This window comes from Gymnogyps californianus, chromosome 3 (assembly GCF_018139145.2).
Source record: "Gymnogyps californianus isolate 813 chromosome 3, ASM1813914v2, whole genome shotgun sequence".
Taxonomy (NCBI): Eukaryota; Metazoa; Chordata; class Aves; order Accipitriformes; family Cathartidae; genus Gymnogyps; species Gymnogyps californianus.
The window spans coordinates 60,849,102-60,871,325 of NC_059473.1; the positions used below are offsets into that span (position 1 = coordinate 60,849,102).

At 40.6% G+C, this 22,224-nt stretch overlaps 1 protein-coding gene across 3 annotated transcripts in view; it reads right to left on the bottom strand.

Annotated features, from left to right (window-relative positions):
- The window catches only part of AIG1 (androgen induced 1), a 125,468-nt gene extending 116,217 nt beyond the window's left edge, over positions 1-9,251 (bottom strand). For all 3 annotated transcript variants that reach the window (XM_050893712.1, XM_050893711.1, XM_050893710.1), the window contains exon 1: positions 9,068-9,251. In XM_050893712.1, the coding sequence (XP_050749669.1) occupies positions 9,068-9,208 (141 nt within the window). In that variant the 5' untranslated portion in view covers positions 9,209-9,251. The remainder of the gene's footprint in view (positions 1-9,067) is intronic.
- Between the last annotated feature and the right edge of the window lie 12,973 nt (positions 9,252-22,224).

Sequence of the window (22,224 nt, forward strand, 5' to 3'; positions counted from 1 at the left end):
AAAAATAACAATTTGTTACTTATGTGCTGCCAGGACCAGAAGGCTTCAAGACACCTGATAAAATATATGCAAATAGAAGGGAAAAAAAAAAGTAAATTTACCCTCAGGTACACAAAGAACTAGGTTTAAAAAAAATATACAAATACAGACAGCACTGCTCAAAACTAAAAATGAGCCAATCAATTCCTAACAGAGTAAAACTGAAATTCTCTGCTAAGTCCCTGCACAACCAACTCAAACAGTCTGAAATGTCTAGCAGCATTTGTAGAGGTAAGATTCAGCCTCTTAAATTGTTTCACTTAAACTAATTCATTGCAAAAACCCACCACCCCTTGTGCTTTGCTTTACAAGTTAGAAAGGAATTAGCAAAGGATCTGACATTCTCCTCTTCTGCACATTCTACTCTAGTTTATCTTTACGAGGACACCTAATATTCAGCTAGTAAAAATCCAGCGGTACTAGTTTTGGTTTAAGCTATACTGCAGAGTGCTCAAGCACTTTGAAACAACGAACCTGACAAACAACTGTAGCAAAAATACCTGAGCTATGTCAGTTGCACGCAGATCTCAGTGGAAATTATTAGATAATTGCACCCTCTGGCAAGTATTTGTTTGGAAATCCTACTGTGAACAGGATGCTTGCAAGGGCAGTGGCAAGACAAGATGTTCAGGGAACGCAACTAGAGGCATTCAAATGTTGCTTTCAAACTCTCGAGGGAAAATCACATGGACTTAACTAAGTTGCCAGAAGGAGCCTTCATACAAATGAAAATCAGGTTCTGATCTTCTTCTAGTATTTCACATGAGCTTAACCTGTTTCCAACCAACAGAATCTCTAAATTTTCCAATATACTGCAAAAAAACCCAACAAGCAACGCCAACTATATGCCAAGAGAGTGTAACATATCCTGAGGTAACTGGCAAAATGCTGATGAAAATCCTCTAAATTGCTTAATCACAGTTCTAATTGGGAGAGGGACTTGTTTTTAAGTCTTACCAAAACATGCCTATAAATTTTAATTTACTTTACTTTCTTCCTCTCTGAAAAGGCTGGAAGTTTTACTCCAGCTTCCAACTGATTTTGTTTTTTTCTTCAGACTTCGGTTAACTTTTTGATCCACTAAAATTAAACGCAGCCTTTTCAGTGGTAGCAAATTTAACTATGTCGAGCTGAAGTAATCTTGCATCATATATAGTAAGAGTAACAGAACAAAGGCCATAAGGCTTCGAAGACTAATAACAAATTCAGAGCTTTGGAAAATATGGTATGGGGAAAACGTAGTTATTCAAATAAATGCAAGTGAATAAAGCAAAATTTGAAAAAGCTTTCATTAGAAGGAAGAAAGCTTTTCATATTCATCCATTCAAAGAGTGAACAAGGAGTTTGTGCTTTGCTTTGGTCTTCAAAATAAGCCAAGGCGTTGCCAATTTTGTTTCTACCTCATATGCCATATATATACCTGGACATGCAAGGTGAAGAAGACCAGGCCTCAGATTCAGGTACTTAAAAGAAAAAAAACTACATCGAGAGGAATTTGATGTTTTTCATGTGTGTATTGTGAGCAGTAATATCACTTTTGTTTCAAATATAGAAATGTCCAATGTGAACTTACTACACACCAGTATTTGTTTTACTCTTGAATTCTGCAGAAAGCATACAAACCTCTCACTGGTGTTCATCTTTTTAACATTTACTGACTGGGGTTGCATTAGCAATTAAAACTCCAAATGACAAGGAATTCTCCACCCATGCTGAGCTCCTCCCAACATCAAAGTCCATATTAAAGTAGTGTAATTAGAAAAATGTTTTCTAAATACTGCATTAGGATAGGCAGGCACTGACAACTCCAATTATTAGATATGGAAAGTTGCAGCACAGAAAAGACTGCGTGTAGTGGAAAGAATCTGAGATATTTTTCTTTTATGGTTTTGTTCAGGTAAATACACACTTGGCATAATCCCTTGTAATGAATCTACATCATCTCATGTTCAATACACTGCAGAATTGCCTATTTTTTCAACTTTGTTTTATTACATTTTATTGTGGTTTTGCTTTGTTGAAATCTGCAAAATTACTTCTGTGGAATGTCAGGGTTTTGTAATTTCAGGAAGATTTTTTTTTCTACTTCTAGGTTTAAACAACTTCGTATTTTGTTGTACAGTGGCATACTGGCACATTTGAAATTTCCATCACACTGATAATAAAAGATTTTTATCGTGTGTTTCCCCATTTTCAGATAGAGTGATCAAGTTTCTTTTTTTTTTTCCCCAGCCTAAGGACAAAACAAGTAACTACCCACATAGACTTCTATCCTACAAGTCTTTGTACATCCTCAGGTTGATGTAACTGCAAAAATTCAAGTGGAATTTGATTTTTATTAAAAATATTTTTAATTTAAAACACTAAGTTTGCAATTTTCTATATTAGTTAAGAATATTATTTGATAGGTTATATAGATCTTTACTACAACTTAAGAAGGTTGATATCTCAAAATTTATTTCTTCTATAAGCTTACATGGCCTCATTAAGATAACACAAATATAAGGTCAAAAATACATCAATTAAATGTTTTGTTATATACTTATATTCACAATAAATTAGGACAGCTCAGAACCCCAACTTTGACTTCAGCATAGAACACTAACATAGAACACTAGATGTGTCGTCCTTGTTTATTCTTTAAAATATTTGACAATTTTGCCATATAGAGGCATATAAGATTATCTGAGTTATCCTTACCACTATAATAAAATTGTAAAGAAAATCATTCAACTGTAATACAACATAAATAGGATTTTTTCCAAAGGGGAACAGAAAGACTACTAAACCAACTTCTTGAAGTTGTCATCAGTTGAAACTGTGTTCTGGCAAAACTCTACAGACTTTACACTGGTTTAAAACACAGCACTGTTACCTATCACTTACATACTCTAAGTTATAAAATAATATTACTGACATTAGTTAAATCTATCATCATAGTAAGTGATCCCACTTTGTCCTCTCTTCCACTCTCCTCCTTTCCCCTGCCAACCCTACTGCCAACACAAATATTTCAAGACAGCCATAATTTCCCTAAGAATTCCCAAATTAAATGTTCAACATATTTAAGTCCAATTGTAAAATAAAGACATGCTAATGCAATGTGAAAATGGAACTCTTCAATGTAGTACTCAAATTCCACTCAATTTGTAATAGCGCTACCAAAAGCAAATGGAAAACATGGGTCTATGAACAAGAAACGGTGATACTATTACATTTTTATTACTGCATCGACGGCACTATACATAACTGCTTCTCTGACATGTTTACAGCCTGAGAGGGAAAAAGAAAGCTCTAAAACACACAGTTATTAAAAGGCTCCCTTACGTACATCGTTGCCTTTTCTCTCAAATACATTAAGCACCATTAAGAAACCTCACCTTGTTATTCCTCAAAAAGCAATCCCTTTCCTTCTCTGTAAACTGATAAACACTCCGTTGACTGTATTCTCTGTTATAGTAAGAACACTGAGATATTTAGACATGGTGATGAATTACCTCTGGGAATAATACATAATACTACTTTACACTTCTGTAATCTTTTCACCCAAAAGCCATAAAACACTTGAATATCAGGGTAACTTTACAGATGATGAAAGAGGAAAGCAGAAGGTGAAATTCATTTTAGTAAAGGAAATCCTGGAAAAGAATCACAGTTATATTCCATAGAGTGTGGAACGTGTTTTCACTTTTGTCCTCTATGTTGCGGTAAGTTTAACCCACACAGTTAGCAATGAAACTTGCTCAACTTCAGATACTGCACCAATGGCACCGTTTATTATTCCTTAATTCTGAATCTTCTGGCCTCTGACATTTTCTCGTCATTTTATTTCCTATCAGCATGACTAAATCCAAATTGGGCACAAATCACCTATAATTTTTAGCCATGCTTTGTTAAGCTGCTATCTTTTTGTTGTCTAGTAACCATATCTCATATAATTTAATAACTAATTGTCGTAGTTTAACCCCAGTCAGCAACTAAGCACCACGCAGCTGCTTCCCCCGCCCCCCTCCCAGTCGGGTGGGGAGGAGGAAAGGAAAAAAGTAAAACTTGTGGGTTGAGATAAGAACAGTTTAATAACGAAAGTAAAAACAAAAATACACTACTAACTAATAATAATAATAATTGTAATGAAAAAGAATACAACAAAAAAAAGAAATAAGAAAAGACAAGTGATGCACAATGCAGTTGCTCACCACCCGCTGACCGATGCCCGAGCAGTGATCTGCCCCTCCCGGCCAACTCCCCCCTGTTTATATACTGAGCATGACGTTCCATGGTATGGAATACCCCTTTGGCTAGTTCAGGTCAGCTGTCCTGGCTATGCTCCCTCCCAGCTTCTTGCACACCTGCTTGCTGGCAGAGCATGGGAAACTGAAAAATCCTTGGCTTAAGATAAGCGCCACTTAGCAACAACTAAAACATCAGAGTGTTATCAACATTATTCTCACACTAAATCCAAAACACAGCACTGTACCAGCTACTAAGAAGAGAGTTAACTCTGTCCCAGCTGAAACCAGGACACTAATTACGTACACTGAATAAGTAAACGACAAATCTACCAACTCTAGTTTCTAGTCCTATTGTTAACATGCCCCTCTGAAATTTTCCAAAGACAAGAAACAAACTAAGTTCTGATGGCTTACTTAAACTAAATCTAAAGGCATTTTCTGCAAAACAAATACAACATGTACTAGCAAAAAATGTGCTGGGAACAGAGCTTATACCTGTTTTTTGTAGAACTCAATCTGCCAGACAACATATAAAATATCATACACAGACATCCTGCTATTTCTTTCAAGAGAATAATAAAAGTATAAGGCCAGGCAGATTTATATATGAGCAAAATCAATTCCTCTCTAGCTTTGGCTGCCCTGAATCAAGTCGTATGAACACCCACATTAACATTCTGTTATTCAAAATAGGACCATTAATCATAATCATAAAACACAACACTTGAGACTGCTTCCAAAAATCTGGCCTTGCTTTTTGTCTCTAACTACCCTGTTCAACCTATCAGAGAGACCTTAAGATTAAAAAAAAAACCAAACAGTAATTTGTTAATGCATGCGTATGTATGCCCAATAGTATCTTGGTTTACTCTAGCTTCTTTGAGGAATAAGGTTTTCACAGAAACTGCACAGTGAAAACTAAAAGCTAGACCAGCACACCCCTTACTAAGGAGATACATACTTATTTTAACTCTAAGCTACTTTTCTGCTAACTATCACACACACCCAAATACAAAAAGTAGAACTGGTCTTCTCGGCACTCACAGGCTCCACTTTATTCCAAAATACAAATTCTATTTATTTTTGCCTCCTCTCACAACTACAGTGAGAGAGCCAAGAGAAAATGAAGAACAAAACTTAACCCCTGCAACAGCAAGGATCCTGCCATTTCAGACAAGTTGGTGCAACGGATCCCTCAACAAATGTGTATTTATAAAGGCAGGTGTGTGATTGCAGTGTATGCAGGATGACCTAGTTATCTTTAATTCAAGTACTATTATCTTTAATTCACCTACTTCAAGTACTGACAGAACTGAACACAGAGTGGTACAAGTAGGGAAAATTTCTGAGACTTACATAGCTGACAAACTTGTTGCAAAGAATGATTTTGTACTGGCATAATTTTCACCCTAACTTAACTTTCAACTATGAGGCTCAACAATGAATTTATGGCTTGTGGTGCAGGACAGTGCAGAAAATGGTGAATCTGAGTCTAACAAAGGCAGCTATACAAGGAATTTTAGGCACATCTCTTGAAATATCCCATCTGAATCCAGCTCTTTGCTGTTTTCACAGGAACTAACTTTGGGGCTTGGTTTGTGTTGTGAGGCTAAATGAAAGCAACATGTTGTCGTTTTGAACCAGCCTGAATGTTCAGTTCAATAATTTGATCTGCTGGGCCCACCAACTGATCTCGGCAGCAACTCTTTACCTGTTTGTACCTCAGTTTCCCACTCTATAAATGACAAAAAGGATACTGCTCTCTTTTCTGAAGTGTTTTGGAATCCACAGGTACTAGGCAGATATCCACCATCTCTTGAATAAGTGGGATAAGTATCGACCACCCCTACATACCAGGGAGAAAGTCTGAAGTGAAGAAATGATTGTTAGTAGCAACAGTGAGAAGCATCATCAGTGTAATGCTAAAACGTACTGCCAGTACATTGCTTCATAAACCAGAAAAATACTCCATTGACATGGGTGTTTTAGGGAATGTTGCCACCACATTCGCAACAGCAAAAAAACTGAGTCAGTCATCAGAATGACAGCAGTTAAAAGAAGTCATCAGTTGCACTTGTTTTCTTCCTTAATTCAAGGACAGGAGAGATTAAGCATGAATATTGGCATCCAAGAAAATCTTACTTAGGTATGAACATCCAAAATATTACGGATGGACAGGAATATTACAGTCTTTAGCTTGGTATTAAACAACTTCCTCATAATGCTCAACTTCTGTAAACAGTGTGAGGGCCGTAAGTCTACTGTTCAGATTAATGCATACATTTAGAATACTTTACTGTGTCTTGTGTTTTAGAGTCTAAACTACAAGTTTTTCATAATTCAATTCAAAATTATATTATCTGCAGATAACTGTAAATCATTTCACACAGCACCTCTGCAAAGCCAGCTACCTAAATCTCCAAGACATTTATTGATGCTGAGACTGGAAAGAAATGTCCCTTTACAAATGGACAGATGAAAAAAAAATCCAAATTACTTTTCAGATTCAAGTCATAAATTCACTTTTCTCAAAAACTGGTAGCAGTTTTTGGAAACAGAAAGAACTTCTACGTGCTTCTGTGATGTCAAAGATGAAATTTCTGCTTGTGGAGGTACAATCTGTAGCAAGAATACACGTCTGCCAAGACTCTGGCATTGATGATATTTTGTCTAGACAGCCTCTGAATGTGACTGACACAGGAACAGTGCACATGGTTGAGGAAACTGAAACTTATGGAAAAGCTTCTCAAGACTTAGTCAACATACAGTATTTTGGAAACGTGCCTAACATCCTCCAACCACGCCTCCTGGTATCCTCCTCAGGAATCTAACAGGTTTTGTTTCTTCAAGTCTTCCAGTTGTCCCAGGATACAGATAGATTTGCTTAGATAAGATGCTACCAGGGCCATTTGGACATAAGTAAATATTGTCAACAAGTGGAGAGGTTTATGTGCTGGCTCGTCACTGAGAAAGGCATTGAAGTCATTGAATTGTGTGTTCTTTTGAAGGCCTGAAGACTGTAAGGAATTGCTAACCTTTTCTCAACTATCAGACTTGACTATGAGAAACACATGACAACTATTAGCTAAAGGACGGAAATGACTAGCTGCAGTTGATAACTGTTCTAGATGTTCTAGAAAGCACTACATATTTACATTGACCTTTTGCGCCATGACAGAAGTAAGCTGAACCATGTGCATGCTTCGATGGGAAAGTCCACATGAACTTGCCACAGACAGCAGGCTGTAATTTTGGGGAAATGATGACTATCATGTACTGTCAAATGTTATTTTCACTGTATGACAGCCTTAGTTCACTTAATCCTCAAGCAACTGTCAGGGCTAGGAGAACAGAGAAAAACGTGAAGGAGACTCAAAGACAAGATCATCGGCTTTCAGCTTTAGTTGGTTCACTTCCAATTCAACTGCCACTAAAGTCAACAGCTCCCCCCTGACTTACTGGGACTTGACGCTAACTTCTATCAATTAATATTACTGACAGTACTGTTCAGCAGCTCAAAAGGAAAAAAAAATTTAGATTCTAGTTTGCCTTCCAGAAAAACATCAGGCTTTAAGATGCCCTTTTACAATCACAGTAAAAGCACTAGTTATGGCTGTCGATCCTCAGAGATCCAGCAAATTTTTGGCACCTAATACAAAAATTATCCCGGCTAAATGCAAAATACAATAGGTACTTCTTCTCTCCAAATAAAATACGGACCTTAGTGAACCTTAGCTTAATCCTGATACAGAAATCTGCACACTTGACCTGCCAGGTTAATAGCGTTTGAGTTTGGTCTCCAAACTCACCAACTCAACCTACTGACTGGATATGAAGTGCGTAGGCAATAGTAGCAATACTTGTGAATCTACAATGAGTTCTGAGAGAGGTTTTATCACTGGGAAGCACTGAAATACTTGCATTTTGGGACTCTTCTGTAACTCAGTAGGAACTGCAAAATTTCTCACCTATTTACACTGTGGATTCAAACAAAAACCACTATTTTGATCTAGGTACTAGGTGTAAGTTGGCTATCGTATTTCTGAAACAGCAACCAAGTTTCTCCTCCCACCCCCTCTCGTCCTCCCACCCCCCCTCCTCCCACCTGCACTAGGGGAACACTGTTGTGGAGGCAGCAAGGCTAGGAAGCTCAGGGCAAAAATAGCCCCTGGCCAGCACGTGGTGTTTTCCAGCAGGCCAGCATGCCCATGATTGTTCCAGACCTGGACCCTTATGAAAAAAGTGAAATGAAACATCTTTTGTTTCATAGGCTCGTTTATGGATTTGCAACCAAAACTAACTGGATCCGACAAGTTGAGTTGCCCAACAATTTTTGTGTCACTCACACACTTGCACCTGTCGGGGATGGATTCCTCAGAAGGGCCAAAGGGAGCAAGTCATGTTTTCTGTTTTGACAGCACACGGGAGCCAAATGCTGGGACCAGCAGGTTCTGGTGTTTACTGTCAGCCATTAAAAAAGGCGAAACACAGCATCAGCACTGCGGTGACAGGGCGTCAGGCGCGCCTTCCCCACGGCCGCTTACACGCAGCAGCCCCTCGGCTTTGTCCGTGTCTTTCTCCGTTCAAACCACCCGGCTCCGCTGCCGCGGTGTCCGGCTGGCTCCTCTCACGGCCGGCCCTGGAGTCACAACATGTCGCCGTCCCCGCTTTAAGGTCACCTCATGGCGCTGCCGTCGAGCAGGGCCGCCGTCTCCGGGGGCTCCCGCGCGGGGCCGCGGCCGTTAAACGGGCAGCCTGAGGGAGGGGGCAGGGCCACGGGCGCCGGGGGCACTTACCAGGTCTATGAAGGTCAGAAATTTCCAGCTGCCTCCATAGGTCTGATGCGCGGGCATGTCAATGGCCTTATAATTGCACAGGATGGAGCAATAGGACAGGAGGATGGCGGCGCGCAGCACCTGGCAGGGCACCAGCGCCATGTTGCACGCTGCGCCGGGGAGGCCTCGGCGGCGGCGGCGGGCTGCGAGCCAGCTCGGGGTGCACTTCCGTGTGTGTGTGCGTGTGTGTTTGTGCGTGTGTGTGCGCCTGGGTGTGCGCGCCCGTGCGGGCGGGACTCCGAGCACCCCCGCGCCGCCTTCGGCCCCGGCCGGGGCGGAGCGGAGGGGCCGCGCTGCGCTGCGGCGGGTGCCAGCGGCGCGGGGCAGACGGGGTTGGAGGGGTGGTTGGCGGCGGCGGCGGTGCCGGCGCTGCTGGCAGCAGCCTGGCTGGCGGGCTCGGCGCGCTCCCGAGCCGCAGCTCCGTGGCCGGGCCGGGCGGGAAGAGGCCGTGCCGTTCCCGAGGGAGCGGAGGGGCATGCCCTCCCCCTCCCATCGCCCTTCGCCGCGCGGGCCGGCCCCGCCGCCCCGCTCCGGCGGCTGTAGGTGCCCGGAGGCTGGCAGGTGCGGGGCCGGGGCTGCGGCGGCGAGGCCCTGCCCGAGGGACCCGCCTCCCTCGGGCCCGCTGCCCCCGGGAGGGCACGAGTGTGAGCACGGGCAGTAAGTTATTTGCAGGACCTGGCTGCCCGCATTTTCGAGCCACAAATACAATGCATCAGAAATTACGGGTTTTAATCGCTGTATTGTGAAACGCTGTCGCGCGCATCTGCCTCCGTGGCAGCCCCGCCGCAGCGCGCGCACCCGCCCGCCGGCCGGGCGTGCCGGGGGACGGCGGGGCGCAGGGCCCGGCCGCCGTGGCCGCGGCCGCGGGCGGGGGCGGGCAGCCCCCCGCGCCACCAGCTGACCGCGCCGGAGCCAATGGGCTGCGGGCGGAGGGCGCGCGGCGGCCGTTGGAGCAGGTGTCGGCGGCCCGCGGCCCGCCGGGGCGGCCGCGGGAGGCTGTTAAGCGGGCGCCGAAGAGGGGCCGCTGGGCTAAATCGGGGCTCTGGCCGTACGCCGTGTGCCGTGGTGCCGCTCCACGGTTACCGAACGCTGTCCATACGGCTGCCCCGCCGGGGAGAGCATTTGTCCTTTCATGCGTGTTTCTGAGGCACAGTCAAGTCCTCAGTGTTTCCATTCATCGCGCACACACACGCTGGCTAGAAGGACCTCGTTATCCCTGGATTAAAACGTTGGGTGGAGTACCAGCATTATAAGGAATGACCATTTCTGTCAGCGGGGGTTTGATCACCAAAGGGATCCTTGATGCTAGGAGCAATTGAGGGGGTCTTGTGATTGGACTTCTACACCCTGAAAAGGAAAGGGTCTTAAAGTGCTTGATTGCAGGGTAAATATTAAATTGCTCCACCATCTGGAAAAGTTATTTTAAAGGGAAAAAACCCACCAGCAGTGATGTCTGGGCTTGGATAGACAAACCACTTCTATAAACACCATCTCCATACATCTGTCTTCTGAAATAAATATTTGAACAATAAGGCACTTCATCATAGTTAAGCTACTGGAAGGCAGAAAGAATCAATGACTCTGCAATGCGTTCCCTGCTTTTATTCCATTACAGAGAGTCAAAGCCTCTTCATCTGGTATCCACTGGGCTCAAGTTCTGCAAAAATGAAGGGCTTTTAGGCGAACACATGCTAGCAGCTATCCTAGATGAAATTAGCACAGTAAGATCTCTGCTTATGCAGAGGAATTGTATGTCAGGCATGGACAAAGAATCCTCTAGAATCATGGAGCATGAATTTCCCACTGGGTCCTTTAGGTTTTCTTACCTATCAGTTCACAGCCCCAGCAAGCACATTGGGCAATCAGACCCTTCTGTTGATTGTGGCATGTATTTTAGTCTTACAGGCTAAAAGGGTTTGGTCTCATTGAAGTCTCAAGGTTCAGTGTAAGAGGTATCTGAGTGAAACGTAGTGGTCCTCAATGCAACGGGAGACCACACTAACGACATTAGCAGTGTGACCCAATACAAGTGGATCTGTAAAGCAGCACAGCTGTACTGTACGTATTGCAGGAGATTTCACTTCAGAATAGTTCTCTGGACCTGTGGACTGAGTATTCATTAGCGGTTGGAGTGCATCAAGTGAACCCCTGGAGCACATCTTCTGTTTTGCTTTTATTCAAAAGGAGTCCAGCTTGCTTTCTGAAACTGTGTCCAGTTATAAACCAGAGCACAGTATCAGTCCAGATGATCATGAGATTTACTTCTAAAATACACTCTTCATCTGAACTTTAGCGCTACTGTAGAGGCACCCTTAGCGTGCAAGTCTTGCTGGACTTGAGCTTTGTAAGCTCTCAAAGGCAAGTTACTCTGTGCGGAGCTCCAGAGCATGACTGATTATATACCCATGCACACCCTTGTGTCTTGTGATCAGCCTCTGGCAGGAAGAGTTTCGGGCTGTCTAAGCCTTAGGCAGTCTGTCCCCTACTTTTCTAACGCACCCCCTCCTACGATGTACAAGAACTCACTCCTTGAGTTGCCTCTATGTCACTAATAAGGCACCACAGACATTAACACTCACTGAATATGATAACTGCCATCCTCTGTTTGGCTTTTAGTCACATGTATTTAAACGTCCTCCAGGGTTACAGCATCCTCAAAACTTTTAAAAAAGTGAAAAACTACCCAGGCTTTTTGGAGCCCCATTTGAACGCTCTTCAGTTCTACTCTCCACTCTTCCATAGAAATCTCAGCAAAGCTCACAGAAAATCTTAATCTCGTACAAAGAAGAACTTTCACTCAGCTTTGTAAGCCAAGGTGAAAGTCTAAATGAAGCAGAACATATAAACACTCTTGTTCCCCATTTTTTTTCTTTCCGTCAAGAAAATCTCAAGGCAAGCTAACTAACATGCCAGGCTCAGCCAAGCTTCTTCCTGGTCAAAGGCTCTTCTTTATTACGCATTTCTAGACCTTTGAAAGGAAACGTAACTCCTTTGTGGGTGGGTTCTTTGTGTCTGTGTCCTTTCTAAAGAAGTATCTGTTGAATCTCTAGACAGTATTATAATAAGGGCTAATTAGATTGTAGGCTGCCATTAGCCTTTATGTGCTACTGTGGACTTTATACTCCCTGTCTATTGAGAGACAAGCAGCAAAGTCTTTTGTGACTGTGGCTGAAATGGGTTTGCAGTGGATTTTATTTTCCTTTGGATTTGGTCTTAATTTTTTTCAGCAAAGTAAAAATGAGAAGTTTACTAATTTGCCCTTTATATTGCTATATGAATGCAACTTTTTGGTATGTTGTAAAATGTTTACATTTCAGGTTTTTGATTAAACGCATAAATGATAGTAAGGTAGACTATAAACATGTAAAATATGATATTCAGTGCTGGCCTGTGATTTTTTGGATCCTGATGTTTAAATATTTGTTTGTATGTAAATTGTGAAAAACCTCAACTGACTTTTCATAAGTCACATACTGTAACTTTATTTGAAAGTGGGAGTTTGACATGGGTCATACCTGTCATTCAGTAGAGATGAGAAACAGCTTTAGAAAGGAGAGAGTGTCCAAAGCACTGGTATGTCTGGGATGGGAGATGTTAATAAATGCTGTCTACTACGGGGGGGGAAGCAAGATGCCTAAAAATCTGTCAGAAAACTGAGTGGAAAAAAGAACCAAAAAGGTGTGTTTCCCATCCAATTGTTAATATGAAATGAGTAGCATGATGTTTTTGCTACTTGGCACCTTGGCAGAATAAAGTGTAACATCTTGGAGTCCAAGTTTTAATCTTTTCTATGAAGACTAGCAGATGAGACTGCTTAAGAGTTTTTTGGTGTTGGCGTTTTTTGTTTTGTTTTTTTTTTTCTTTTTGAAAGGAATAACATTTGAATTTCTGAACAGCATTGTATTTTGTGAATATCAAAGATATTGGTGAATATTGGTGAATGATCTTTGAGAAATGTTTTGAGACCTGTGAGTTGCCTTTCCTTAAGCAACTGCTTTAAATGCAAATGAGTTGTTTACAAGGAATTATGCCACAAGCAGTTGCCTCCAAAGCAATAATAATAAACATAATAATGCATGCTTGAATTCATAGGAAATTGGTAATACTGCCTCATCACAATGTGTTCATGGCGATGCACCTGATACTGCAATTTCTAATATTTGAGGCAGAGTGTACAAACTGTGCCAAGGTAAGTGTACTTGGATGTGTGGGAGTGTGACTCCCACATAAGCAGACAGGCAAAAATTAAGCTTTCTTGCCATGAACATAAGTGAAATTATTGAAACATTGCAAGTTAAAAATCAACAGGAAATTAGTGAAAAAAAGCTTGCCTGTGCCTAAGAGAAGAGTTTTTAGAAATGTTCTCAGTTGATATGTATATATTTAATATATAGCTCTTCAGTTGGGTGAACTATCACTTAGGTAGTAAATGGCCCCACATATCAGAGGAGGATTCATCTCAAAATCTTTGGTCAAGACAGTTATCTGCTGTAACTGGGCCCATTGTTAATACTACTAATAAAGTTTAGGCAAGTTTTTATTTCTTCATTTACTTTGAAGAGATATATATCATAAAAATTGAAGGATGGAGGAAAAAAGATAATAAAAATGAAAAGACCACATTTATACCAGGTATAAAAAGCAATGCGTTTAATAAGACTTATGGAGCTACTTGTTTGTATGATGACCGATTATTGCCAATTTAGTTTCAAGTTTAGTTTTAAGAATTACAGTGAAGTTACTAATTTGGCATATTTTGTACTGAGTATGCTACAATATATATATCTATATGTATTTAACAATGGGAAATAGAGCTGGAGCAGAGGTGACCAGGAGATAAGTGGAACAAAGTTTGGGGCAGCTGGAAATTCATTCATCTTCTCTGCAAGTTAAACTTTGCTTTATCCTGAAAGACCATGAACTTTCTTGCTATAAAGGAGAAATGAGCAGATGATAAAACTTGCTGTGTTCATCTTCCCTGTTAAGTTAGAATTTCCCAAAGTGATGATTTTATAAAGAAAAAGCCTTACTGTACAAATCAGGAGTTCTGAATATGTAAGTGAAGCGGGGACTGTGTAAGCAGATTAACTTTTCTTCACATTTGGATCAGATGATACATTGTGTGCAACAAAGCTGTTTCAGGGTAAGGATTTTATGTCTTAATTTCATATGCTTTCTGCTGATTACATCAGTCAGTGTTAGTGCAGGAAGGGAAGGCATGTAACGGGCCTCTGAGGTGCAGAAGAGTAGTACTGACTGGAGTGTTATACTTGCCCACAGATGATGTGGCTCCCCTTAAACCACAGCAAACATTCTTCTGCTGTAGCATGCAATCTCACAGAGGGATGTAGCCTTTGGGAAATGGTTTAGGTACATGCAGTGCGCAGTTACAAATTACCTGCTGTCCTGTTTTAAGAGCTTACCCCTTACACTACATCTACCTGTCATCAAATTCTTGAACAGGCTGGATATGCAGTATTGTTTAGGAATATTAGTGAACAATAAAAAAGCAGAACTGCTTGCCATGGGGAAATATGAGTCAGCTTCTTATTCATTAAAAATGTGCAAAAGAAGACAAACAAAATTTCCACAAAAAATTATAAAGCCAGAAAATCTAACCCTGCGTGTAACTGTGTACTGAGTGCCTTCTCTTAGACCCTCTTGATGGAAGACAGTCCTGACATAACAATTGCTATGACGTACCTTTGAAACACATGAAGTTCCATCTGAACATAAGAAAATGCTGTTTACTGTCAGGATGGTTGAACATGGGAACAGGTTGCCCAGAGAGGCTGTGGACGCTACTTCTGTGGAGATATTCAAAACCCATCTAGACATGGTCCTGGGCAACCCGCTGTAGCTGACCCTGCTTGAGCAGGGGGATTCAACTAGATGATCTTGAGAGGTCCCTTCCAACCTCAACAATCCTGTGATGCTGTAGTGTAAATGGAGGTACATATGTGACTAACGCATGACTCACCAAGTCTCCCTCAACTTTCTAGATTATCTTGTTAAAGTCAGCTCTCTGGTGGCTTAAATCCCCTAAGTGCATCACCATGCTACCTCCTCCAAATGCCTGGGCAAAGGGGTTACAGGTGGGATGAGAAACAAGGAGTAGGAATGATGCAGGTGCCCCACACCACTTCTGTAGCATTGCTTGTATAAAAGAGTTATATAATTGTTAATTTGTGCTGGAGACTTAATATGTGTATTTTATGAATTGAATTGGAACAAATCTCTACCCCAAAATCGCCGATCAAAAGCTGCAGAATTATTTATCTGCACCCTATCTCTACCCCAAATTCTCATCCATAAAACTGGGCTAGTAAAACTTCCTGTCTTGTGTCCTGACTGAAAGTTCATCTCAGCAAGAACTATTTATTCATTATTTTAAAATTATAAATATGTAATTATACTTCACCCAGTCACATCTTCTGACATCATCTGGACTTCTGAGGAAACCTGAAATATTAAAAAATACAGTATTTTCTTAAACAAACAACAGATTCTTTTCTGTGACAACTAACTCTACTGGGCAGCACTGGAAAACAGAGTAAACGTGAAGTATCTTCTATTGTGAATGGATGAATAATTTTCTGATTCAGCTGCAGTAAGATTTAACTGGTCAAGGGAGAGCAGTAATACGCATCTAATACAACAGCCAGAATACAGAGGGCATTTCATTCAGTAGCAGTAAGACAGCACTGGCTAGCACGGACAATAGTAACCAAATACCCATCTCAAAGATTTGGCATAGCCTGTTTTTTTAACTAGTTTGGCTTTGATGACTTTGCAGAAGCTTGTATTGCATTTGGGCTGCCAAGCAAGCCTGGAGGTGCCTACCGTCATCTGCTGGCCCCCCGGCAGGAGGTGCTTATCGTTGCCAACTCCTCCTCTCTTGGTAGGAGTGACTCTCAGCAGAACACCATGCTTCTGGCTTTTTACTATCTGCCAGACAATACAGCAGTAACCAGGCTCTCTCTGTCACCAGCTGGAAGCTGTTGTTCTATCTAATTTTTTATTCTAGTGCTCATCCTCAAAATGTCTTTTACACAACTTGTAGAAACTGTGTCGTTTTCAGTATGTATCTTTCCCTTTGATACATCTGCTGCTGAAGGCCCACATTTCTCTGGGCTAACAATGGCAGGGGGTCTCTACCATACTGTGATGATACTGCATTACAGATGGATCCATAGGGTGGTTTTCCTGGATACTGATGCTTTTTTTTTTTTGTTCCTCCACGTATCAAAACTGTTTGGTCAAAGCTGATTCATATTCTGGAAAAGTAGAACATGAACAAGAAATCTTCGGGCAAGGTATCTTCATGTCTCCGGAGTATCCTTTTTCTTCCTGCCTTCTCCCTTTTTAGTCCAGTCCATGGCCATGCTGATGGACTAAATCCCTTCCTTCTTCACTCATTTACACTATTCCAGCCTCCTTTCAAATCTTTTTCTTAAACACACAAAGCCACAGTGGATATAGTAGACAGAAGACTATTCCTGTAATTTCCTCACTTATTAATCTGCCATGTGTCTGTGTTTCCATAACTAAAAGCCTCTTTTAAAATCAGCTTGAAAAAAAGAATCCACAATAAAAATCTGAAAATGTCAGTGAAAAGGGAGACAAACACACATATTGATGTGATACAAAAACTGAATTGCAAACTGGGTTTAGGGAAACATCCATGAATAACTTTCTCTACTGTTTGTTCAGCTTTGTATATTTTTATAGTCTGATGGTCATCTGAGATTAATTGCAGAGGATAGAATGATAATATGCTTTAAAGGAGAAAAGTAAGGGAGAAGCAGGAGGTCTAGACCAACCTTTAGAAAGAAACCAGCTGTACACTATTGCATATTTGTGAGCTCTTATATATATCACCACAAACGCATGTGTGAATAAATGAACACATTGAAATGACTTTGGACTTTCTCACAACCACCTTTTTCTGTATTATGATTATCCCTACCCACTTGCTGGAACAAAAATAAAAATAAAAATATTTTGAGACAGCTACATCATAGGAATTTCTCTACAAGTGAATGAAATAACCGTAATCCTTGCTTTCCTGAATGACAGCACTGTTGCACAATATACATAACCACTGCAGAGGACATGCTGGAATAATGGGTGTTTGCAAAGAAAAACTAGTATTTAATATCCTTGGGAAAAGTTTGGCTGCCACAGCTCCTGCCCCCGAATGTCAGATTCGCTAACTGAATGGACTAACCACAAGTCACTTTGCCATTGTTTTCTGTTTATAGAAGGAACACAATTGTATACACTTCACAGATGCATCATGAAGAGACCACAGTTTAAGCAGATGTGAAGCAGCATTATTACAAGGCTTAGCAGTATGATTACTAGCTAATACAGTGCAATCGAGTAAACCAGAAGAAGAGGCTGAATTAGGATGTCTTTGCTGGAAGTAATCTCGGAGACTGTAAATATGGTAATTAGGATACCTTTGAAAGCCTTTAAGTGCCTTTTTGGAGTATATTAGCTGGTAAATCTCACTAGTTACTCTAGTAATTGGCAATTGCTAGGGATAAATGAAAATGCACAAGACTTCAATTTTTTGCCAAAATACTCACGTGAATGAGGGTGGAAGAAATCCTGTTTATTAACATTTTGCAAAAAATACAGCCTATTTTCAAGCATCTTCAAGTCTTGCATGTACTTATGCAGCCACTGACGTAGCAGCTTTATCATTTATGAGCAGCCCAGATGGCACACTGGGATTCAGAACCCAATCTAAATCCTTGGAAGACTCCATTTAATTTTGGCTGGTTTAGATTAATCATAAAACTGTCCTCTCTCTTTATGTTTTCTGAACCTAAGCAGTCCAAGGTTTGAGAGGTTTTTGTATTTTGGGTTTGTTGGTTTGTTTATTTGTTTGTTTGTTTGTTGTTGGCATCCTAATATAAGAGATGTCTTTCTTATCAGTGTAAATGATATCATGAATGTTTCCAGCAATGACTGGAGAGAGATATTTTTAAAATTTCAGACATTCCTGATGGAAGCTGAGGAAATTTCGTATTTTTCACCTTGTCACAGAAAATATATCCAATGTGTCTGTTATCCTGGTAAGGGATTAACTTCAGGACAACAGCTTGCTGCTTATGATAGAACTGAACAGAAATGATGGATTCGGATGGAAGAAATCCATAAGTTTCTTTCAGGGCCAACATGCCTAGTTAAAACATTATTAACTGCAATATAATGACGTGTCTCTTGGGAATTACTGGTCTGTGATGAGGATGGGGTGTAATGCAGGTGAATGCAAACTACTAACATTCAGCATTAGTATAAATTTTAAATGGTTACCTAAGTCTCTATGAACTGAATCATCTTAATGTAGAAGTCATCTTTTTATGATATTTAATATACGGGGAACACTTAAGTACTATGTCTTCTACACTTACTTGATATAGTTCTTCTATCCTTCATGAATAAATTAGCAAGCCTAAATAACCCTGTACTACTTTTATTAGAATTAGTCTATAAACAGTTTCCTGATTCAACTAACCATCTAAATTTGTGTCCAGTTTTAACACCTTCAGTGGGTCTCAGCTGAAAATTTTACCCTTCTTTCAATTTAATGATACAGCTTCCACTGATAATGATACATGATCAAGCATGAGCTCATGTCACTTATTTATTCAAGGCCAATGTTCTGGCATCATTAAAACATTAAAACCAATGCACAGAGTGTAGTTTCTATGCCACAACAGGAACACAATACATTTTGAGTAACATCATTCTTCTCTCAGTACGAGCAGATATTCTTAGTTTTCACTAATGTGCCAGTAAGTTGAAAGGGAAAAGAAATAAATGAGCAGAATATTAAAGTGAAAAAGCAGCTCAGAATGAAAGTGTGCATGCAAATGAAATTATGTGATAGTGGCAGGAAGTGATTGCATCCCAAGTCCTCTGCCTTTTTTCCAGGTTTTGCATTATTCTCTAAACTCTAAAATTATAGTGATGGATCAAATAATTTTCATAAAACAGAAGCAAAACCCAGTGTTATTAAGTTGAGCAGATATACCACGTGGAGTTTGTTACCATTTGCTAATTTTCAATTCATTTATTAAGATCAGCTCTCATTTTTTAATTTTCAGTAATCAGTGTCACTCTGTTATGAAAGCACCTCTGCAGTCTAGACAGTACATACTCATTTATGTGATAAATAATGGATAAACACTGAGTGTGCCATTAGCCGTTAATGCAGTAGATTGATTCCCTGCAGCACATACTCTCCATCCTTGTTTTAGCACTTATGCCACCCGTCTCTTGCACTTACTGTATGATGCTTCAATAATGCGAATGGGGTTCCCTGATCATTCTTAATTTAGCTCATTTTTATCATCTCATAAGTAGGTTGGCATTGCTATGACAGATGTGCAAATCAAAAGATGCCTCACTACTACCTTTATGACTGCTATCACTACTCTATCCAATGTTTTTAGCACAATACAGATTACTTGTGGATAACCAGATAGAATCAGTAGACCTGTTTTCTTTCCACAGATTTCCATTTTAACATATCACTACTGCTTTGGCCAAGTGGCTGGGACAAAGACAAGTTATTTCAAGTCTCTGTTCCCATTTCCTTCAGCTGTAGGAACAGGGATTCAAATTGAATTAAACCAAATAATAGACAAATTAGATATCAGTAAGTCACCAGGGCAGGTTGGCATTCAACCAAGATTTTGAAGGAACTCAAACGTGAAATTGCAGAACTGCTGGCCAAGTTGTCTCACAAATCTATAGAAGCGTCCACTGTGCCAGACTGCCAGTGAAACTTCCACCTACAAAAAGGGCTCTAAAAGAGATCTGGGGAACTACAGACCAGTAAATGACTCCATTCCTGATTAGATAGTAGAGTATATCTTACAGAGTAAGATGGATAAACATCACCTGTTGGGAAGAAGTCAGCATGGCTTCTGTAAAAGGAAAGGCCATCTCAATCACCTGCTGAAGTTCTGTGAGGGCAGCCAATAAGCACATAGATAAAGGGTATTCAGGGGACTTCATATTTTTGATTTTCAAAAGATCTTTGACACGATTCGACACCAGTGGTTATTACAAAAGGTAGTTTTCTGTGGGGATGGAGGAGATGTTCTTTTATGGACTGAAGGCTGGTGAAAGGATTGGGCAAATGAAAGAGTTCTATCATCACTACTAAGGGTGGGGTCAGTTACCAGGGTTCAGTGATTTAAACAGTTTTGTTCAACACCTTCACCAGTGACATGGAGTAGGCTGTATGCAGTGAATTCTCCAAGACTTCTTTTTGGGCAATGAAATGCAATGCTAATAATAAGGAACACAAGAAACAACTTGCTAAGTTGGGGGAACAGGCAAGCAGGTGTCATACTAGCTTCAGTGCAGACTTTACAGAAAAATAATCTAAACTCCATGTCTGCACAATGTGAACTGAAAAGTTATAACTCAGAGAAGAGATCTTGGCGTTACCATTGGCACTTCCTTGAAGTCATCAGTTCAGTGTGGCGTAGCAGCCAAAAAAGCCAATAAAATGTTGTACATCATCAGGAAGGGTACTGAGAACAAGACAGGAAACACATTGCCATTTTATAAGATGTCAGTGCACCCACTCTGTAGGTACTATCTGCTGCTCCAGCCACCATAGCTCAAGAAGACATGGTGGAATCAGAAAAGACATAAAGAAAGCAGGTGAAATGGTTAAGGAGATAGAGCAGCTGACTCATAAGAGGCTAAAAAATCTGGGAATTTTCACTGAGGAAAGAAGAGGGCTGAGGGATGTATGCTCTAAATCATGAAAATGACATAATTCTAAAACTAAGAGACACTCAATGAAACTAGAACATTAGTTTAAAATGTATTTTAAAAGTACTACTTTACCAAGCAGGTAGTAAATTTCTGGAAAATGTTGCCTCTCCCAAAATTGTTTCTATCTCCTTCTGACACAGTTGGAGAGAGAATGTTGGGCTAAATGGACCATTGGTCTGAAACCAGTGGCCATTTTTATTCTTATATTTTTGTGCAGCATTTGAGGCTAACCTAGGAAAGGAGGCACCTCACACACCTTTGCCACAGTTTTCAGTCAAAAACAGGAAAATATGGAAAAAAGTGTGCTTCTTCACACACACAATGCAAAGATAGATCAGCAAAGTAGAGATGCTGCAGAAGTCAAATGTGTGTCCCACAAATAAAAAAGTCAAAGGCCCGGGTCAGGAAATGAAGTACACAGGAGATGAGGAACACTCAGTTTTTAGCCTTGCTAAGGTCTATGGATGTTATAGCTATGAATATGTTTTCTGCATGACACAGCAGTGTGCCTTAGTATTGTCGATACACAGTAGCTGACTGATGTGAGTGTTGTTATTCCATGTGCTTTGGACGTTTTTGACCCGTGACAGTGTGTTACATATGGCACAGTGATAGATCGGGACAAGAACGTCTGTGACAGATGCATGATTATGCCTATGTAGGTAGAAATTTGTGATTGTAATGCAGTTCATTATGTACTGATCAACAGCATTTACATATAGATTTGTTACAAATTCATGTATATGGTTCAGTGAAATAAAATTCTTCCGTTGTAGATTCTAGCAGTCTAATTAACGATTTATTTGTTCCTTACATAGTGCCTTTGTGTTTACTGGGTGATGTTCCTAAGATGGTTCTTACTTTTGATAGCCCATGGCATTTGATCTTTTTATGAGTATTAGAATATTCAAGTCCTGCTATCCTGTTTTGCATGGTTCCCCCAATTCCTAGTGTTCAAAGTGAGAGGTCTGTGGCTGCAAGTGGGTAGCAAATTACCATCTAACTGTTGGTCTGTAAGAGGTTATGCAAATAACTTAAATGTGAAAAACCTTTTTGTTTGATCTGAAACATTATATTGTAGGAAAGATGGGTGAGGGAGAGCGGAGGAAAGGATGGACACAAGCAACTGAAAGATGAACTCTGTTCCCCGAATAATCCAGGGGTTAAAGCAATCACCAAGTATATGAGAAAGTTTGGTTCAGTTCTTCCCAGCAGCAGAACAGACTAGAATCTGCAACTCCCACTTCTTATTCTCTCCAACATGCTAGAGGATATGTTTGGGTGGGGAAGGGTTCTTTTAATTATTT